Consider the following 14984-nt stretch of genomic DNA (forward strand, 5'->3'; position numbering starts at 1 on the left):
AAAACTTGGTTGGCAACGCTTCAATGTGTTTTCATCATGAATGTTGTCAGTTTGAACTTCTGGTATATCATGATGGTTGAACAATTGCCCTCTTTAATCTGCTCCTGCTCATTTCAGTTTGTTTAATCTTTTAAACCAATCACATATCAGCCATTGATAGGCTAAAATCAAAAGTCAAGAGAGCTGCATTATACTAATCACTGTCTCCAAAAGTTAGACGACCCAGAGGGGCGTAGTATAGAATTTATAACGAAGTTATCAGGAATAGGGAAGCCTGATAATAAAAATGAAGATATTCCTCGTAAGAACCCAAGCAAACACTATAGTGATATAAAAGCCGTAAATGTGAGTGAAAAATTACAGTATTTTCTGTCTATTTAATGGAGTTATTAATAATTCATTGTTATCCTGGTTATATAGACTGTTATTCTTAATCCGCGTGGATATTTTAGAATTGCGTGGTATTTTGCCGAACCCCGAAGGGACTGTTTAGTTACAGAGAAAATCGCACACCCAAGAAACCAAGACCACCTAATAGCCTCGCTTAAGTTGACGTTAAAACGAGGCTACTAGCAAACAATATACACTTAATGCATGGTCCCGAGGGAAACAGTTAGTTTTGTTTTTTGTTTTTAGTTTTGACTTCGACTCCGGAAACATCAAGACTCTCAGGAAAACAAAACTAACTTGTCTCCCGAGGGACCATACATTAAGTGCTTTGATATATATTTGCCCAATGTCATTGCATGCTCATTGCTCGCATCCACTTCGCATCACTATGTACGTTTGTCGGCTTTGAACTCGTTGGCGGGTTCGGCAATGTTGTTTGGTTTTCCGGTCTTGGTAAGTTTCTGCAAGAAAGAGGAAGGATAACCATTAGAAATCAGAACAGATGACTGATGTTTTTTCTCCTCAGTGATAACGGAGGGTTTTGTTACGAGGCGTTTGGCGCGCTCGTAAAGGCACTTAACAACACCGCGTTTTACTGATTGAGGGTGGTGTGAATCATATGCTAAGTATTGATCTACAAATCAGATAGTTCCAACCCCTGTAAGTGAACAAGTCAACTCCGACTTTCGCCCATGGTCGGTCGGGCATTTAATGAGGAATGAGAGTCTCCTTGGGCTGCTTCCGGCCAAACGCCCTGCCGACATCACACATTTCGATTAACTGCTTGATTTTACCGCTCATTCCTGGCCAGTATATGCTTTCTTTAGCTAGCGAAAGGATGCTTACAACCACACTATGAGCCCAATGGAGACGATGCAACATATCTCGACGAAGCGACTTAGGGACGTCTACTCTTTCTCCTCTAATGACTATGCCACCGTAGACGCTCAACTCATCACGAACGTCAAAGAAAGGCAACATCAGATGAGACAACTCCCTTTAGTTTCAGGCTAATTAGCCTTGATGACTTTAATCACCTCTAGGAAGTTGCTATCCTTCTGCGTGTAATCTTCAATTTCTTAAAGGATATTCGGCTTCAAACGGATGTGCTGTGTCATGTTGATGCTCTCAATCTCTGAAGCGACTTTCTGGCTTTCATCGTAGGGTAAATAAGCCTGACTTGGGGTGTCGGTCAGATACATGGTGGATCCCTTCCTATAGCCAAGGCTGACGTTGCACAACTGAACTCACATTGAGCATGCGCAGAAGCCTCTTTGGAGCGCGATGCAGCGGCTTCTTGAAAATAACTTTTAGAGGCTTGTGGCCTGATTCCAAATCACTTCTCAACTATAAACGTTGCCTATGTCGTCTAGTGCAAAGATTACAGACGGTGATCCACGTATTTGTCACGATTTTAGAGCTCTCCAAGATAATGGGTTTTTTAATATAATAGACGAATATCACTGGACGGTACAGAGACCCAGAAGAAAGGGTAGCAGCCCTAGATGCGAGCATTAAACAGATGAGGTAAGGTCGAAAGCTTTTTGTATTGTCAAACCGCGAACGTCTGAGCAGTTTCAATGTTTTTTTGCAAGATATGCTTCTTGTAACTGCATGTTAAACGCTTTGCAAACACCTGGGATTTGACGCCAGCTTTGCCCACAGTAGGGGCGCCGGATTATGTAAGTGCAGAGCTGCTGGGAAGGAATGCAGCGATTACTCTAACTGCGATGAACAGATATGCACAAACAGGGTGAGTGTCTCGATACAATTTCCATTTTGAATGAGCAAGTAGCTGATGCCTCCCTTTGCCATGTGGCTCCCTATAGAGATGAAAAAAAGGAAATAATTACTCGATCGCGAGCAGTTATAATTCTTTCCTATTCAGTTGATAACAACATGCAAAATTACCAATTTTACCAATTACCAATCAGAAAAAACAGGAATCACTGCCATCTTGACTGAGGTCAGACCTGAGTAATTAAAACCCATTGTTCATCAACCTCGTTCAAAGTTGTTTGAAAGGAAACTTATTTTGGTAAAGGGGTCACTGAAGTTTTTTTTCTATTATTTTTATCATTTAGAGAAGGAAATTGAAATACGGAAAGTTGTTTCTTGGTTAGGACTCTTGTATGACACCCGACCTGGATACTGCTAAAATCAGCAATGACGAAATACTTTTGTGTAATTAGAATATGAAAGATGATGAATTTTCGGCTTGGTAATGAAATAGAGGAATGAAGTTCTCAAGGAAAGGAAAAATAGGCTTTGACACAGCTCATCCTAACAGTGTGCAAGACGGCTGTTATATATGAACGCAATGAGTCTGTGGCTCATCGGTAGAGTGTTGGAACTCCGAGTCAGGAGGTTTGAGATTCGATTCCTGTTGGGTAACCTGAATGTTTTTTCAAAATTAAATTAATTGTTTTTCTTGGCGCATACAGCTCGAACAGCTCGAAGAAATGTGATACTCTACAGCATACAAGCACAAAGAGCCGATTAGACAAAAGACGCCAGTAGATTATTATCGTACCGCTGACGAATATGGTGGACACACTGCCTCTTCTTACGATTATTACCGTACTCCAGAAAAGGTAATACCACTTCATTACTCATTCATACAACCTGGAATCTCGGCCCAGATGGTCTACCGAGGATCACCTGAATTAAAGGCCATTCATTTTGTGGTAGAATATCCTCGTAATAATTTATACATCCCAATCTGAACCCGGTGGTTACCTACCAACACCAACACCAGAAGATTTTGCGGTGATAAAATTATAAAGATTACCGGTCTCGCAGGTATCCTTATTGAAAATCAATACCTCCTCGCGGTGCCCAAAACGCGGACTGCAAAGTCACTAGCAATTATGATAAGCTATTTTTTTACACTTGTCTTGACATGATCGACCCACCAAGCTCAGCGAGCAATGTTTATTCCAATTCAAAATTATGCGCTGCCCACACATTAGCTTACATTCCCAAAGATAAAGGCTTTTCGCTCGGACTCTGAACTTTTTTTCGAGTCTGTCGCTTCCTTTCTCAGATAAAGATGGGTTTTGTTTAAAAAGAAGGGGGCAAGTGAGACTTCAAAGCTTTTGGGAAAAAATTCAAAGTGTGCTCCTCTATTTTATCGATGAATTACTTATGGAGAGCTATTGGGAGTAATGGTTATCTGAATATTGGACGGTGATTGTTGTTTCACGAGCTTAGCGTTTGTAGTGTCAGACAAAAAGGCGCTCCTTTAGCACGACTCACTGCGTTTATTCTATTCCTAGGGAGCTCGGGGAGCTGGTTGCCCCTGTCACGGAAGAAAAAAGTGCGTCCATAGTAGGGGCGCCGGATTATGTGAGTGCAAAGCTGCAGGGAAGGAATGCAGCTATTACTGTAACTGCAATGAACGGATATGCACAAACAGGGTGAGTGTCTCGATACAATTTCCATGTTGAATGAGCAAGTAGCTGATGCCTCCCCATGCCATGTGGCTTCTTACTTCTTAAGGAGGTGAAAAAAGGAAACAATTACTCGATCGTGCGCAGTTATGATTGATTTATTGGCTGAAAAAACGGTCGGTTATTCCTTTCTCTATTATCTTAATTGGCCGATGCGGAGTTGTTACCTCTTTTTCCAAGGGGTCAATAAAGCAATTTTCAATTTAGTATCGAAAGTGAGCAGAGATTGCTTAGGGTTTTGCTTGATTTTTCTTCGTGATTGGTCCAAAACACCGGATTAACCAATCAGTTGCAAAACTGAAAACTTTCGCAACGCGGTCATTCGCGTTTTCCCGCGCTTCAAGCAGTTTGCTTGTTTTCGTTTTGAGTTCTCATTGGCTAATGATGATGTAAACTTTGTTCTGATTGGTCGCTGGCATTACTTTGGTTTTGTTTTTCTTCGACACTCGATGAAAACTGCTCTGATTAGGATGAACCAAACGGAAAAGCTACGCTCAAAAGCAATGCCAAGACAAGGAAACCCAAGGGCTGGCCTTCTCTGGCCAGACCTTGGGTTTCCCTAATTATTTATTTAAATGCTGGTCTACATGGCACAATTTTTGCTCGCGGTCATAACATGCATTTTTTCTAGGTTTCGCTGCTTTCTATTCAACATTTTTCAGCAGTAGTTACTTGCATGTTAGCAAAAATTGCACCGTGTAAATCGGCCAAAACGAGTAAGGCTTAATTACGTTCTGTTATAAATTAATTTTAATTTTCTTACATTAGCGATGATTATGAGCACTAACGCCACAGAATCTGTTCTTGACGTAAAGCAAGCAAAGGTTGCCGAGGTTGCGTGGAATATGCACCACTCTCATCTGTAGGGTTCAGTTGTAATAGCATTATCGATGAAGGGTAAATTTTTAGGCTGATCGAACTTAGACATGATTTTTGATTAATTTTGCAGTATGATTTTGCCTTTTTCAAAAAATTGCACGTAAGTTAGACCACAGCAGTGAAGCATGCTTGTTTTAATAAGCTTTAATCAGTGACACTGAATTAGAAGGACTTCAAAATTAGCTCTCTAAAGAGATTACTGATTACAATTAATAATTTACAACAATTATTTTACACTGTATTATACTATTTTAAAAATTCTGTCAAGGGTTTTAAAAACTGAATGTATTTACATTATTAGAGTTCTTATAGCAGATTTAGTGGAAGAAAACTCTGTCATACACTTTCTAGCTTTTTGAAACAAAAGTTGTTAGGTATTACCCAATGTATAACCTTTTTCCGGCTAATATTGGTAACTTTTCCTATCGTCGATTACTTAAAATTTAATAAATATCACGGGTCGTTAAATATATAATCCGTAAATTTCGACCCTTATGGAAATGGAAAGACTGTTACGGGAAAACTAAGTGATTTTGCCGTGTGTTTCTGAAACACATTTACTTGTTAGTTTTTTCAATATTTTAGCTGTTCTCAATTCGCTTGAGAATCTTTCTTTTTAGAATTTTAAAGATACAAAAGCCAACAGTAGTTGCTTTCAATTACCAACTTTGTACACTTGTACATCGATCCCCCGAGTTGATCATTGTCAAATAGTGATTTTTAGTAACGACCTTTCCTGGAAATTGCAGTTCTCTGGGAAGTCAGTGTGCAGCTGAAATCGCGTTCGTAAGTTAGCTTAATTGTATTCACCACTGTGTGGTGAATACATGGATGACTATGTTGAGATTACATCCGGGTTTACAGTGGTGAATGCGCCACAGTTGATGTCAGACTTAGACTCAAACTAGAATAAACTTCTGTTGGAACCAAGCTGAGTTGTTGGTCCGTGACGTCTGAAATGAGTCCATCGAAGCAGGCCCTCGTGTGACGAGTTTCTTTTCTCGCAAGCCACGTGATGCCTCCTTGCAAAAGTTTAGTCACAGTGCGAAAAACGTCGCCTTACAATTCTTCCAGATCCGCCTTTAGCCACTCAATATGAAAATCATTCAAATAAAAAATTTCCCTTGGTTTCCCACAGACGCTAACACTCAGGCAACAAAGGCTACTGCGATGAACCGCTAAAGAGTGGCAGGAAAAGTGCTGACAAGTAAAGTTTGACATTGTTAATGTTTCTAACTGTCTATGTACAACACAGCAATGAGAAGACTTTATTACATTTCCCGAGAAAAAAATAAAAAATATATAATCTATTCACAACAGTGAAAAACATTCCTTTATAAACCTAAAATTTCCCATCCAAGGGAAGTAGAGTTAAAACTTTTCTGCAATTAAAATTTTAAGGCAACGAACATCTGGGTAGGTAAGTTCATCCACTACACTCAAGCCTTCAGTGAAGCTGCCCTCAATCCATTATTCCCAGTTCCTCTGTTCTGTCCAGAAATTTTCTTCATATGTTCAGCCATTCCAGGTAGACGTGAAAAGTAGTTCCTTGCAAGGACATGCTTATGAAGAATCTTGCCGATAAACATTCGGCCGTAAGCCTGTAAACGAGAAATACAAAGTTACTATGAGAGAGCTAAAACTTCCAGAAAAGTGAATTTATTAAGAGAAATCAATATCAACACCCACTCCCCAGTACTGCTGACACCTCAGATTATCTCCTTCTCCAAAAATCGACATATCAGTTTAAAAAAAAAAGGGAAACTGTCACAAAAAAATTTACCTCAAAATTTGCTGGCGTTAGGAAAAGAAATTAAGAAGAGTTGAAAGAAATTTCTACCCCGACAAGTTTTCCCTAACAAGAGACCGCGACAGTTTTTCTGTGAAGCATCATTCACGAGAAACGCTGAATACCAGTTGGTAATGGTTTTGCATCTGACTGGCTGATAAGAGTGCACGCATCTGCGTGAATCTGGCATGGGGATCTAAAAAGTCCATGGAAACTACGATCATAGGTTCGAATCTGGTCAAAGCCTTACATTTTTTTTAAGCTTCCTTTCTGCAATTGCTAAATTTGCAATCCACCTGCGTGAACCATTTCTTTGCTTAACTAAATCATAACAGAAACGACAGTAAAAAACAGCAGTAAAATAACAATAGCATGTACTACCTCAGTGACGTTTTCAAGTTTCGCATGAGCTGAAGCCTCTTCTTTCGTGAGTAAAATACAGTTCCATGGTGACCATTCCTCGTATTTTTTCCACCGAACTAGCACTAAGTCAAACAGATCTTCATGAGCGCTCAACACGCTCTGACTGTTCCAAATGTTCTCTACTAAATAGCGAAGGTCGGGCTCCTGAGGAAAAAGAATATAGACAAGAAGCGTTATTCTCTTTTGGGATTACATCGAGAAATCTGTAACTAGCACTATGAAGACCATAAACAGGCAAGTTCTTCAAACTTTCGGCTTCACGAGTCAAGTCTCGTGACATAACTCAAGTTGACTAACAAAGAAAGTGGATCCACATATCCCTTGATAATATGATAGAGACAGTGAATTGATAATAGAGCAAAACGTAGGTCCTAGTCTGTGAAAAGCTTTGCGAGATTAGGCGGGAATGTGGCAATGCGGAAGAAAGAAAAATTGGATCCAGGTAGAAAAAGTGGGTCTTAATGGGGCAATGGCTTTTATGGCTAACGGTTAATTTCCTTCCGTTACGATTAAAAGAAATTTTTTTACGGTTATCGTTTTTTTATGACTAATGCTTAAATTTGTCAATTTTATGCCTAACAGCTAAATTTTTTTTTTTTGCCGTCTTAAACGGACCAAACGGTTAGCCTCATTAAGACTCTAAGAAAACAGGCGTTCGAAGCCTGCAAAACTCGTTTCGTTTTTTATGTGAACTAAAAAAGAAACGCAGCAAAGACGGATGAAAGGCAGAAAGCGAGTCCAATTCTTGCTGTTTGCGGTTACCTACATGTGGTTATGAATTTCTCACGTTGAAACTGTTATCATACGCGGTAAGTTGAAAGTTTTCTATACCTGCAGCAGGTAGGCGATCTTAGAGCCGTCTCCAACGTTTTCCTCAGAACGTCTGAGATCCTTCAGCATGATTCGATATTGTGACAACTCGTGTCTGAGCCTGGCGTCGTTATCAAGTTTCGTGCACTTTCTACACCTTCCGACAACCCTATGTACCGAAAAAAGGTGGATTTACCGGTTAGTTCACATAATGGTGACGTGATGATACAATATCTGTAAACCTCGCTTGCATCAAGAGTTCAAGCCCCAGACCGGACCAACACTCAGCGTCTTAAAATACCTGAGGATAATGTGCTTCTTTTGCAATGACATCTGCAAATTATAGGACATTCTACTCTTTTTGGATAGGGATGATAAACTGTAGGCTCTGTCAGTATGTCTCCTACATCTTCTCTACACTGATTTGCAGGAGACATTAAAGAACCCACGCACTTCTCGCAAAGAGAAGGAGAATATACCTCCTGGAGTTGTGGTCTAGCCTTGTTATTGTTTATACATTATAAAAGATTTCCCATAAGTGTTATTTACAGAAAGAAGTTGGGCAATAAAGGAAGAAGAACAAGAGGTAAATAAAAGCTAAAGAATGAAAAAAATCAAACTTTTTTCACCACCCTTCCCTTCCACTAAATACCGATTAGTTTTACTTCTGTATCTATCTGATCGATTGAACCCTTTACACACCAACATCAGTGTGCATATTCTCCATACTGTTTCCTATACATTTTCTTAAATGCTGAAGGGAGAATTTGTTTAACAATCAAGAGCTTCTTTAGTTGGTCTGTGACCTTGATGAGCTTTTCAGGGGCGAAAATGTAAGGAGAACTTAGATGCTGGTCACTCTTACGGGTTTAAGGTTTAAAAATTGGAGCAAGTTTGTTTTTGGAGTCATTCCCAAAGCCTTACAAAGGCAAAACTTGTGCAACTCTAGATATGTTTCAACACTCAATTAGAAATTAGTCAAATTGTATATAAGCGACAGAGACATAATGGCCTTACTTGGAATTTGACGACAGCTGAAACTCAGTGGAAGGTAAATACGAATTGCAGCTTGGGCAGAAGTAGATATTTTTCCGTAATACGGCAGGATCTTGCGGAACCTGAAAACAAACAGAACAACAACGGGTCAATAAACTAATCAAGGCAAAAAAAAGTATCTTGGATACTATAAGCTATCTATTTACATTATTTTGGTTCCAAACAGCCGTGCAAACCAGGCTAACAAACAAGAACAAAAGCGGTGTCCTGTGGGCTAATAGCGAAAAAAATCAATACCAAGTTTATGAAAGTTAAACAGTTCAGTTTCAACTAAAAGGATAACTAATTAATTAATCACACTGCATTTAGTGAAATTACAGAAAGCTTTGCAAAAATGAATCGAGAATTGGCCAGAACCAACATCTTCCTGCGCTTCCTATTTTACACATTTTGAGAGCGAAAAAAACATTTTTAAGGCCTTTTTCTCCAATTAAATGAACTCGAAAAATGATCTGCATTTAGTTTGGTCTTCGTTGTGATTGCCTGGAAGGAACTAGTAGTCGAATTTGTGAAATCATTCTAGAAAACTGGTACTGAGCTTTCTGGGAAATAAAAGCTTTTCAATCACATACCTTGATCAGTCGGGCCGCTTCTGGGTTAAAGAGAGGCGTTTTGCAGTACTGAAGAAAAAGGGTTAATATTCTCTTGCGTAAACCTGTAAAAGATAAAGGTTCAAATTCGCACAATCAAGAAAATATTATACGTGAGAAACAAATTGTTGAACTTAGAACTATAATGGCTTTTTGAGAACAGAACTCGAATTTCCTAAAACAATAACAATACTGCCACGCCTTGCTCGCGCTTCACTGGTGACAGTTGTTAACGGAAGCACAGGTACTTAAATTAAGGGTGAAGTTTTTTTTAAAATTTAAGTCTCCGCATCGAAAATTCTGAACTTTTCAAGAGATGCTTGAGGTATCCACAATGGAATATGCTACAAGTACATGCAGTACCATTCCACCCAAGGGATTAGCAATATTCTAACTTACCTCATACTCAAAACCAACATCACTTAGCCTATATGTATCTACCTTCTAAATTTGATTCCTTGACTCCTCGCATCAGCAAATCAGCTTCTCTATCGATCAGTTCAATTATCTCTTGTGTCAGTTTGCAGTCATGCTCCTTTACAGTGTGTTTGAGGGTCAGCAGTACGTCCAATCTCTCATCTTGGGTGAGGTACTTCATGCTCAGCGTGCTGTAAATGTCCCGTAACTCTTGAGCGCGGATGGTGTATGGTGTGTCCATTTCAGTAACTTTACCGTCGAAAGCTTTCCACTTTTTGGGGGCAGCAGCCTGTTACGACAAAAAACCAAGCTGTTATTTTCGGCATGGTTGATTTAAGAAAAAAATCACGGTGGGTTGTCCTGTGTTCAAATGTTTCCAGTACATATTGGCTCAGTTTAGTTCGTTCAGTTTGGCATTAAGTCAACAGAGGACCAAAGCAACAGAAAACCGGGCCACGATGTTGAATCATCGATTAACACTATCAGATCGCCCTGGACTTGAAAGCAGTAATGAGGCACAAACTTCGACAAACCTTGTTCAAGAAGTTCTTGATCCTTTTGTCGTTGTTTTCTTCATCAGCAACCAGTTTATGCCGATCAATGGAGGCAATAAGGTAGGCTTCTTGTTCCAAAAGTCCTACAAGAGCTGCTTTCCTCTCTGGACCTGAGTACAACTCATCTATCAACGCCATCTCTTCATTACGCCATTCTAAACAAATAAAACATTTCCGTGTTTCAACCACACAATAAAAGTAACATAAACTTCCAAGAATTATCTGACTCAGCTGTAAGCACCACTCTAAGCTGTTTTAATTGATGCAAGATTGCAGAGTTTCATTTCTCGTTTCACGACTCGAATTTTCTCTCTCAGAAAGTCAAGACAGAATAAAGGTAAACTCACAGATAAGGATAATCCTATACAAGAAAAGGGAGCTGAGGTATTTAGTTTTTTGATTTTTCCGTTTCTTGGTTACTTTGGAAATACGTTTTCGACTTAAAGAATTCCCTCATATCTTTTCTTCCGATTTTCTTTTTTTCTCTGGTTTGTTCGTGTTTTTATTATTTTTTCCCTTTCTGTCATCCCCTTTTCGCCTTCATGAATAGCAAGAAATATTTTGGTTTTTACTTATTCACCATAAGGATTTTGAACTGAGATGTTCTTAAAAAAGAACCATGACCTAGCTTGTCTCAGTTACGTATAAAAATATACTCACTTTCTAAATGAGCATATAGGAGATCAAAGTCTTCTTTGGTCTTGGGATTCATTCTCCTTTCCCACTCTCTCTTAATTCTTTCAGCTCTTTCTTTCTGTTTTCTGAGCTCCTCTTGTCTTTCCCACTCCATACGTCTCAAGCGATCTTCTCTTAACCGCTGGACATAATTCTTGGCCAGCCATCTCCTCCAATAAGTTTGAAGGACAATGACCTGGAAATCAAAAGCAAACTTAGGTCTACCTTGATCAAGATTCATGTTGCATGGTTATAAAATAATGCAATTTACTGGGAAGATGATGAGTAATAGGGTATTCTGAAACTTGTTAGATAAATGGCACAATTAAATGCATAAAGAAATGCAGAAGTGATAGAATAGTGCAAAGTATCAGGAGAATTTTCTGCTCTTCAGAATAAGGTAAGAGCTCTGGCCATGGAAATTTAGACAGAGATCTGATCCCTAAAACCCAGATAATACTCTCTGTTGGTATGATCACCAACTAAGGAAAAGTCATTTCTGACAGTGGTGAAATACCAAACTATCTTTAACTTTCAAAAGCTAAACAACAACAACAACAAAAAGTATCCTGTTAAGCTCTTAGAGGATTGTGATAATTATTCCTTAGTTTTTAAAGAGTTAATAGTTCTCTTTTTTTTTAATCAAGTTATGAAAATGTCCCTGCAGAAGATTAAGTAGAAAAAAAAGTATGTTTATCTTTAACTCAAGAGATATGACTGCAAACAGGGGAATCATTTCTTAATGTAATGTGCGCTCATTTACATACTTTCTTTAATATCTTCCCGTGGTATTGGTCGGCTGTTTCATATTTCCCAGGAATCAGTATTTTATCTGTGACATTTGATACATAACAGCCATCCTTGGTCTAAGATAAGAAGGAGAAATTGTGTTAATACTCATTCCACAAACCTGAATCCCAGTTGATACTAAATTGTTGTCTGACACATTTAAACCCACAGCTGTAGAAGAGTCTACATGCAGAAGAAAAATGTCGCAGAAGGGAATTTGACAACAGACTGAAGCATTATAATTGATAGATGTACTTCCAAAGTAGAGATTTCCGAGAATGTTACCATTTGTGTGGATGTTGTATTTGTGGTCTGCTGAAGTCTGTTTCTCAATTTGTATGTTTGTGTGTCTCGATGAAACTTCTCAACAGATGAAGGCACACGGATCTTTGGTAAAGTTTGTGCAGCTGCATTGTGGAACTCTGTCCCTGTCAGTCTGTGTCTGTAGCCTCCCAAGAATGGTTTTTTCCTGTTCTCTTGGACAATATGAACCACAAGCTCAACCTCCTTTCCACCTGAAAAAAAAGGAAAAAACACAGAAGGTCAATGAAATACAGTACACCTCAGAGATAGATGGCCTGAACGCACACACAAGATCTTTGAATGTTTTTTGCCTGTTCTAAGAATACACTTCCATGACTTTCCAACACAAAATCAAAGCAGCTATCCACATTCAATGGAGCAACCTACACTTAATCATCAACTTTATCATCATGATTTTAATTAAAAACTTTCCTTGTAAATGCATCCATTGTTTTGTTACTATCATTTGTTTTCTCCAATCAGCATTTTGTTAAATAATTTAAATTCAACTTTGTACTTTGTATGAATCTGAACTGAAGATGACAGAAGAACTGTTGAAACATGTTTTTAAAAAGCGTCATTTATTTTCTTTAATTTTCCTTTTTTCTTGTGACCTAAAAGTTTAATGTAGGGGTGATATTGTAAAGAGGAATTAGATGCTGGTCATTCTTAGGGGTCCAAGGGTAAAGGAAAATCAATCATTTTACATAGAACAACATGAAAGAGTTTATAAGGTATATTCTTCCTGCGCCTATGTACTTTACGTACTGTACATAGTAAGATATTACAACTTTAGTTTACATTATCAACAGAACAAAAAATGCTAGCAAACTTACCCACTTCCACCCTGACATTAATTTTGTCAGGTAGTTTGTACATTGGTGATGACTGTTTGTACTGCAAAGGTGTATTGATAGGGTCTGATGACTGAATTTCCACCTCCACTGTCTGCCCAGCTTGGACACCCAGATCTGAGAGCACAGTGTGATCTTCCACCATTTTACCTTGAAGTGAATTAGTAGGATAGTAAATCAGTTAGAGTATTAAGGTCCATTGCTGCATGGACTTAGAACCAAAATAATGTAACGTACCATCAAATATCATCAGTATTGCCTGTGGCGGCTGGCTAAATTCTGATGCAAAATGGTTTCGTAACTCTAAGAAGGACTGCTTTAATGAACAAGTCATGCTCTGTACATGACCCTCCGGCATAATGAGAAACTTCACTGAAAAAATAAACATGAAAAATTTTATAATTCTGGCTATTTCATCATGCTCAATATTGCTGCAGGATACACATCCATACACTTACAAAATGTAGCATATGAAAGCCCATGATTTTGATTCTAAAAAATGAATTAATAATAGTACTGTAAAATAATATTGATGGATGTCAGAAGAGTCAAACCACTCCTCCCCAAAACCAGCTTTTGCTATCAAACTGCCCAGGAATACAAATTATATTTAATCACAAGTACACCAATCTCACCAATGAATACAGGGGGTAAGTTTCTAAAGAGATTTTGGTAATGTGTCACTTGAGGGTTGGAGGGGCGGGGGGAAAGTGTATTACAAGATGACTTGATTTTTTCAACTGAGTTGGTCTTGTGAAATGGCAAGCCCTACAAGTTTCTAGAGCTGGCCTTTCCTGTCTTATCCCTTTGTCAGAGAAAAAGCACTCTCACCAATCTTTAAAGACAAATCACTAATGGTTACAACCATACATCTGCCACCTTTCCACCAAAAACTGTTACAGTACATGTACATTTACTACTGGCACTATACTGCTCAGTATATGCAATAATTACTCAAACTGTCCCGTGTCCCCTTGTAAAAAGTTTAAATATTATATATAAACAGTCACTAACCATTTGCACTGAAGCCATCCCTGGCTATTCCTCCGGATTCCAATTGGTCTCTGGTATCTTTCATCGGTGTTTCACTGTCTACAGACCTGTCAGCTTTTGAAGTCGGTGGGGCAACCAATGGTGATTCACTCTCCGATTTCGTTTCGACAACTTTGTCCTCCACTTTTCCGGGGCTAGCAGAAGAAACATCCGCGTCACCCACAGGCGATTCCCTTCCTTCTGTTTGAGCATTCGATTCTTGAGTTTCCACGTCTTTATCCGGTTCCGAAATAACGACAGACATAGGAGTTTCCTCCATTTTGCGACTATTTTCTTCAGTCTTTTCCTCAACAGGAGTTTCCTTCATTCCTTCCGTTTGATTTGCATCTGTAGGATCATCGTTTGTATCAACGGCCTTAACTTTCTCTTCTTTTTCATCACCTTTTCCGATCTCATCATCACCTTCTTTAACCGTGTTAGTGGCTTGTGCAGGATCTACACTAATATCATCGCCCGCGCCATCTTGGTCGAGGACCTGTGTTGGTTCTTCTGCGATTTCACCCGGTGGCTCACCTTCTTGCGGCTTCTGTCCTTCATTGTTACCATCATTAGTACCTTGGGTCTCTCCAATTTCTTCTTGGGCAGACATTTCAAGACTTAAGAGGCCTTATTTTTGTTAGTATCAACATTCAATCTCCCTGTTTGCTATGAAGTTTCTTCTCTGCCGTTTCTTAGGTGCTGTTTCCATAGAAACAGCTGGCTTTGAGGATCGTGGTCTCAATAAAAGGTCCGCTCAAATTTTGAGGTCTGATAAATGTACCGTTCAAAGACGATTTAATACAGATTTTCCCTTTCAGAAAGCATAAGATTTTTCTTCTAAAAAAAAAAAAGAGAGACGAAAATATTGAGAGAACGCGAGAAAGGCCATTTTCTTGTGACATCATTTTCCAATCTCGAGCCCAGGGTCATTTTGGCTCCTTGTCAGCGCTATGGTCGCCAAATAAGTCATT

General features: G+C 38.9%; 1 protein-coding gene and 1 long non-coding RNA gene across 2 annotated transcripts; one reads left to right on the forward strand and one right to left on the reverse strand.

Annotated features, from left to right (window-relative positions):
• Window positions 1–4886: 4886 nt before the first annotated feature.
• LOC131791843 (IQ motif and ubiquitin-like domain-containing protein) lies at window positions 4887–14709 on the reverse strand. The gene is made up of 13 exons (XM_059109220.2): window positions 13996–14709; window positions 13219–13353; window positions 12964–13131; window positions 12110–12339; window positions 11803–11901; window positions 11021–11231; window positions 10340–10515; window positions 9831–10095; window positions 9372–9454; window positions 8761–8861; window positions 7765–7912; window positions 6892–7077; window positions 4887–6322 (listed from the first exon to the last, which is right to left on the reverse strand). The coding sequence occupies exons 1-13, from the start codon at window positions 14621–14623 to the stop codon at window positions 6161–6163; spliced, it is 2592 nt and encodes an 863-aa protein (XP_058965203.1). The 5' UTR covers window positions 14624–14709; the 3' UTR covers window positions 4887–6160.
• Window positions 9975–13383, forward strand: LOC131791844 (uncharacterized). Its single transcript, XR_010716244.1, has 3 exons — window positions 9975–10420; window positions 10678–10744; window positions 11996–13383. It is a non-coding gene; the product is annotated as an uncharacterized lncRNA (long non-coding RNA).
• Window positions 14710–14984: the final 275 nt, after the last annotated feature.

This window comes from Pocillopora verrucosa, chromosome 14 (genome assembly GCF_036669915.1).
Source record: "Pocillopora verrucosa isolate sample1 chromosome 14, ASM3666991v2, whole genome shotgun sequence".
NCBI classification, from domain to species: Eukaryota; Metazoa; Cnidaria; class Anthozoa; order Scleractinia; family Pocilloporidae; genus Pocillopora; species Pocillopora verrucosa.